Raw genomic sequence first — 5,745 nt, forward strand, 5'->3', positions numbered from 1 at the left:
TCCCGGCTGCGGTCCGCCGGCTTCGCACCCGCGCTCCGGCCGCCGCGCTCGCCGCGCCGCCTCGCCCGCCGCGCCCGCCTCGGGGGGTGCAGCGGCGGCTCTGCGGCTCGGGAGCGCCGCCCGGGGCAGCCCGGGGACGCTAGGCTCGGGCCTCTCCACTCGCCTCAGCCGGGGAGGCTTCCCCCTCACCCCTAAAGTTTCTGGGTTCGTTGGAATTTTTGGATTCAGATTTTTTTCCTTTTTTTTTTTCCACTTAGGAGTTTGAGGGGAAAACTTTTGACAAATCGATCGCACTTTCTCTCCGCTAGCTCTTACGAGAGAGGCTCCCGCTGGACAAAGTTTTCCAAAGTTTTCCGAGTGTGATGGTTGCGGGGAGAGCTAATCCACCAGCTTGATCCACCGCTTCATCTCACCACCCCTCGAGCATCCCCTAAGCCCGCTATAAGGGAACAAACAAACAAACAAGCAAACAAAGTTACACCCCGAGTCGCCTCGTGTCTCTTCTCTCTCTTCTTTTAGGCAATTTTTTCCCTCCCTCTCTCCGCTCCCCTCGCAGCCTCACTCCCCTTCCCTCGGCCCCTTCCTCCTTCTCCGTTTCGGCTGGAGGTGCCAGGACCCCCGGCCGCAGCCTCCCCTCCCCCGCCGCTCGCGTCCCTTCTCATCCGGCCCTCCCCTCCCCCGCCGCGGCCGGCACAGCCAATCCCCCGAGCGGCCGCCAACATGCTCTTTGAGGGCTTGGAGATGGTGTCGGCGCTGGCCACCCTCGCCGCGTGCCTGGTGTCGGTGACGCTGCTGCTGGCCGTGTCGCAGCAGCTGTGGCAGCTGCGCTGGGCTGCCACCCGCGACAAGAGCTGCAAGCTGCCCATCCCCAAGGGCTCCATGGGCTTCCCGCTCATCGGAGAGACCGGCCACTGGCTGCTACAGGTAAGGGTGCGCTCGCCCCGCGGCTCTCCGGGGTCCGCTAGCGGCGAGCGCCGGGCAGTTGGAGCGGCGGGCCGGCCAGGGGGCGCCGGGGGCCCGAAGGCACGGGTCCCCGCCCCGCCCCTTCCCTCCTCTTTGCCGGTGCAGCCCGGGCTTGCCCTGCCCGCCTGCGGCGTGGTTCGGAGCCCACCGGCGCCGGGTGCGCAAATTCTGGGGGCTGATAGGAGAAGTCCCCGGAGTCGAGAGGGCTCCCAAGATTGACTTTCCCCGGTCGCGGGCGACCCAGCAGGGGTGCGTGGACCGTCCGGGAGGAGGGGCTCCCCGCGTGAGGCGAGCCGGAGGGGGTGTCGGGTCGTGAGCAGTTTTCGCCTCCCCTTCGCGCTCCAGACCCCTGTCGCCGTCGGCTTCCGGGGCTTTGGAGGTGTCACTGGGACCCGAAAACTGAGCCGGGGAGAGGAAGGAGCCAATGACAGCCAGAATTGCCCTTTTAGACCCCGCTGTGTTCCCGCCGCGTCGTCGGCTGCGCTAGGTACAACTGCCCTGGTCCACAGTCCAACAAAGTGTGTGTATTTAGTGGTGGGGAAGGAAGGAGGTAACCCAAGGAAGGTGAGAAGCCCGAGACCCGAGGGTTCTTGGCTTTTAAGGAAAAGGGTCTATTTACTTATTGGGTGGGGACACTTGAGCAGGGGAGAGAAACTTGGGATTGGTGTATGAGATCCGAAGAGTGTGTGTGTGTGTGTGTGTGTGTGTGTTGCTAGACGCCACACAGCCGCACACTGCTGGTGATAATGGGGGTGGGTGCGTCGGGGACCAGACCCAGGTAAGTAATGGGGAGATTAACCTGGAATTAACCTCGTCAAGTGCTAGACAAACGCTTTTGCAACTTGATATACACCAGGTTTTTTTTCTTTTGGGGGTGGGGGGAGCCTCTGGTTAACTGCGGGAGGTGTGTTGTGTTCGGGTGAACACCCGTGTTTGTCCGGAGGATGCTGATGGGAGTTAAGAGAAGGATGAATGTCCTGAAGACAACCCCGGCAAGGGTGAGGTGAGGCGGTAGGCGACGGCAGAGACCTGTGGGTTTAGAAGTGCGAAAAGCATGGCTTGAAATTAATAGACGCGTGCAGTCCGCGGGCGCACACACATACACCATGCCCGGCCCCGCCCCGCGCCAAGTGACAGCGGAGCGGGGGCGGGGAGGGGGGCGTGCGGTTCCTCTGCGCTGTGGTCTTCCCAAGTCCCAGAATCGGCCCATCTCTTTTGGGGATGCTCATACAGTGGGGTGGGGTTCGCTTTAATCAATGGGGCTACCCTCCATAAAGAAATCCCCAGAGCCTCTTCCATGCCACCACACTTAAAGAGTTAACTGCGGCGGTGGTCTAGGCTTTTGGCCGAGAATTTAGGAAATAAAGTCACTCACTCGGGCATCAGCTCCCGTCTCCTTAGAGCCAATCTGCGGAATCCGTGGTCTGTCGCCTCCCCCACCCCCTTTCCTGACCTTTCTCTGCTACCCCGAATGTCCCCCTGACCTTTTCTCCGAATCCCACAAGGGCCCCTGGGGCTCCGTGTGCAACCCGCACTGAAGTTGGGGAAAGGGAACCAGGCCTACGCCTCCCCTTCCATCAGCCCGCGGGGCCCTAGACTCTGCCGTGGGAGGGAAATGGGGGATGCCTGTAGAAGAGCGCTGAAGGGGTTAATGGGAGCCCTCTGAATCCCAGCTTTATTTTTTTGGAGTCATTTATCAGATTTTACGGGGGGACCTCCAAGGGCTCTCCGTTTCCACCGTGCGCCATCTAAACAGAGCCTAGGGCTAAAAATACAACATTTTTGTATAAATTGGACTCGCGGCCCGAGCGGCCGCCCCTATGAAAGTCCTCTTTGTGAAGACCGTGGAAACGGCGGACAAATAACTCTTTATTAATGCCACAAAAAACGCACTTTAATTATAGTTAGGCAGATCAGAGGCGGGAGGGGGACGGCGGGAGAGAGGCGGCGGCGACCTCGGAAAATTCACAACCCAACTTTTGTGTCGAAAGAAAAGAAAAACAGAGGAAAAGAAGAAGAGGAGAGACGGAGAGTCAGACGGAGCGAGGGAGAAGGGTATAGCAGACGGAGGGAGGGAATCCCGCTCCTCAACCCCCCCCTTGGTCGCACCTCCACCCTCGCCTAGATTTCTCTTAAAGGGGTAGACGCTGTCTAGAGCTGCGGCAGGGTGGGGAAGGGGGCTCTCTCCGACCCGCCAACCTGCGAGTGGGGTGGCGTCCCCGCGGCCCAGCCCCCCGTCTTGGAGGCGCGGGCGATCTGGGCTCGCTCCCTGTCGCGCGCCGGGGCCGGAGGCGCATGTGGAAAAGTGATTAGGGCTCCGGGTTCTGCAGAGTCACTTTTCGGCAGTGCTGGGGTGTGTACACATTTAGCTGGAGAATACTTTTCCGTAGAAGAAAGGAAAGTGAGGAGAGGGACCAACCGGGGAAAAGGGGATGCCGAGGTGTCCCTGCGGGGGTGCATGACTCCGCAGGTCTGGAGTCCGCATCCGCACGTCGTCGGCCGCCAAGCGAGAGTGCCGGACAGGTGGCGCCCCTCCCCTTCGCACCCGGTGCTGCCCTGGCGGGAGAAGGGTTAACGCGGGGTGGGGTGGCGAGCGCCTACGTCAAAGGTGAGCCGGACGCCCCTGCCCCCGCCCCTCGGAGGTCCCCTCGGTTTCCGGTACCCGCGCGGGGGCCCCCTCAGCCAGCTCCTCTGCGCGCGGGGCCGGGGCCGGGGTCCGGGCCGGGGCCGGGGCCGGGGCCTAACCATCCTGGGCGCGCGCCGTCGCTGCCGCCGCCGGGGATCCGGTTACCTGCGACGGCCGCCCCGCCCTGCCCCGCCCCGCGGGAAGCGCCTTCCTCCAAGCTCCCGTTCCAAACTCCAGGGCGGCGACGAAAATCCTTCTCAGTTATTCCCAGGGCAGATTGCATTAGGAAAATTGCGGCTCTCGGCCCCGTGACCCTACCTTACAGATCCCCCAGAGGGCCGCCGGGTCCCTTCGCGGCCCACCCCTGAGAACGGAGGAAACCCCAACCCCCTTCTGTAGCGACTGCCTCCGGGCACCGACCGCTCACCGCTATAAATAATCTTTGGCCTGCGGCCACCCCGCGGGGTCTCGCCAGCCCGTGGCCGGGAGCCTGGAAATATTTATTCCGAGAGGCTCCGGAGCGTGAGGCGGGGGAGCGAGGGGGAGGGGAGCGGAGGCTCTAGCTTCGGGTCCAGGTCCCGCCATCCGGGATACCTTTTTCCTCCCGCAAGTCATTACCAAAAAACACCCTCCCGACGGGTGCCCCGGGCCTCCCGCCTTCTTGCATTATTTATTATCCTCTAGGCCCTACTTCCCAGTTCTTGTGCATGCTATGAAAAATAAAACCTTCGTGCGTGTTTGTGTGTGTGTGTTGGGGGGCGGGTTGAGGGGACAGGGGACTGGCGGCCCGGGCGGGATCCTCCGTTCCTCCCCCACGGGCCCTCCCGGCTGGGCCTCCGGGACATCCCATCTGGAGATGTACGCCCTGAGAGAGGTCTCTTCCCTGGTTCCCGCAGGGTTCCGGCTTCCAGTCGTCGCGGAGGGAGAAGTATGGCAACGTGTTCAAAACGCACTTGCTGGGGCGGCCGCTGATCCGCGTGACAGGCGCAGAAAACGTGCGCAAGATCCTCATGGGCGAGCACCATCTCGTGAGCACTGAGTGGCCACGCAGCACGCGCATGCTGCTGGGCCCGAACGCGGTGGCCAACTGCATTGGCGACATCCACCGCAACAAGCGCAAGGTAAGAGCTCTCTCTGGGCGAAGCGCCCCGCAACCCTGCTCTGACCCTCTTCTTCCGTGCACCCGTCTCGGGTGTAAGGAGTTTGCGGAGCCCCGGGGACTCCCCCACCCGAATCTGCGCCCCCATTTGCACACCATGCTAGAGGATCCCACAGTTCCGTGCCTAGACTGCTGCGGTCCGGGATCTAGAGCCTGCAGGCCTCCCCCGAGTCTGCCCGTTTGTCGGTCGGCTGTGCCGTTCCCACTACCGGGGCCCATCGGTGGCTGTTGCGGGGAGGTGGTATGGACAGAGCTCGAACACGCAGGGAGTACGGCGTCCAACGCCGGTCCTCGCGTGCTCCACAAAACCGAGAAATAAAAGGGCAGATGGTGGTCCATGCTCCCCTTTTCGCCCGGTTTCCCTCTGGAATCCCGAGGACTGGAGACGGATCTTTGGAAAACCAAACCTAGCCTTTTTGCCACTGGTTGCTTAAGGGCGACGCGGGCAGGCGCAGGGAGCGGAGCACCTTGTGCGCGACAGTAGCAAGGCCTCGTCTGGGCGGGGGTGGGGTGGGGCGGGGTGGGGTGGGGTGGGATGAAATTTGGGCCACGGCCGCACAGGTCTGGATGGTGGAGGAAGGTGAAGGGTGGGAGAGCAGCGGCGGCGCTGCGAGGGATCAAAGCGCACCTCCCCCCTCCCATAAAGAGGAAGAGAAAGTGGGTGTTTATCCTGTGGATTTCCCGAGCGCCTGGAAGAGGCGCGGAGGAGGAGGCGAGCCAGCGCGCACGGAGCGAGCCGAGCCTCCCCGCCCCCTCACAGGGCCGCGCCGCCGCCGCGGCGGCACCGAGCGCGGGCGGCACGTGCTGTTTGAACTGCAGTAACCCGAAAGCTGAGCCGCGGGCGGGCGGGCGGGCGGGGCGGCGGCCCGCCGGCTTAAAACGGCCAGGGACGGGACGCTGCACGACCTCCCCTCCCTCCCTGTTTCCCATTGGGTCAGAGGACTCATCCAGGTTTAAAACCTTAAGGAAAGAGAGAGGCAGCCTCTGATCTTCCAGG

At 63.0% G+C, this 5,745-nt stretch overlaps 1 protein-coding gene across 3 annotated transcripts in view; it reads left to right on the forward strand.

The window, feature by feature from the left end:
* The window catches only part of LOC110588803 (cytochrome P450 26B1), an 18,276-nt gene that overhangs the window by 633 nt on the left and 11,898 nt on the right, over positions 1 to 5,745 (forward strand). The window contains exons 1-3 of one of the 3 annotated variants that reach the window (XM_021699192.2): positions 195 to 204; positions 309 to 924; positions 4,486 to 4,710. In XM_021699192.2, coding sequence (XP_021554867.1) covers positions 721 to 924; positions 4,486 to 4,710 — 429 coding nt within the window. In that variant the 5' untranslated portion in view covers positions 195 to 204; positions 309 to 720. Of the gene's footprint in view, positions 1 to 194; positions 925 to 4,485; positions 4,711 to 5,745 lie in introns of those variants that run through there. The other 2 variants (XM_044918817.1, XM_044918818.1) reach the window with 2 other exon arrangements.

This window comes from Neomonachus schauinslandi, chromosome 10, assembly GCF_002201575.2.
Source record: "Neomonachus schauinslandi chromosome 10, ASM220157v2, whole genome shotgun sequence".
In the NCBI taxonomy this organism is placed as follows: domain Eukaryota; kingdom Metazoa; phylum Chordata; class Mammalia; order Carnivora; family Phocidae; genus Neomonachus; species Neomonachus schauinslandi.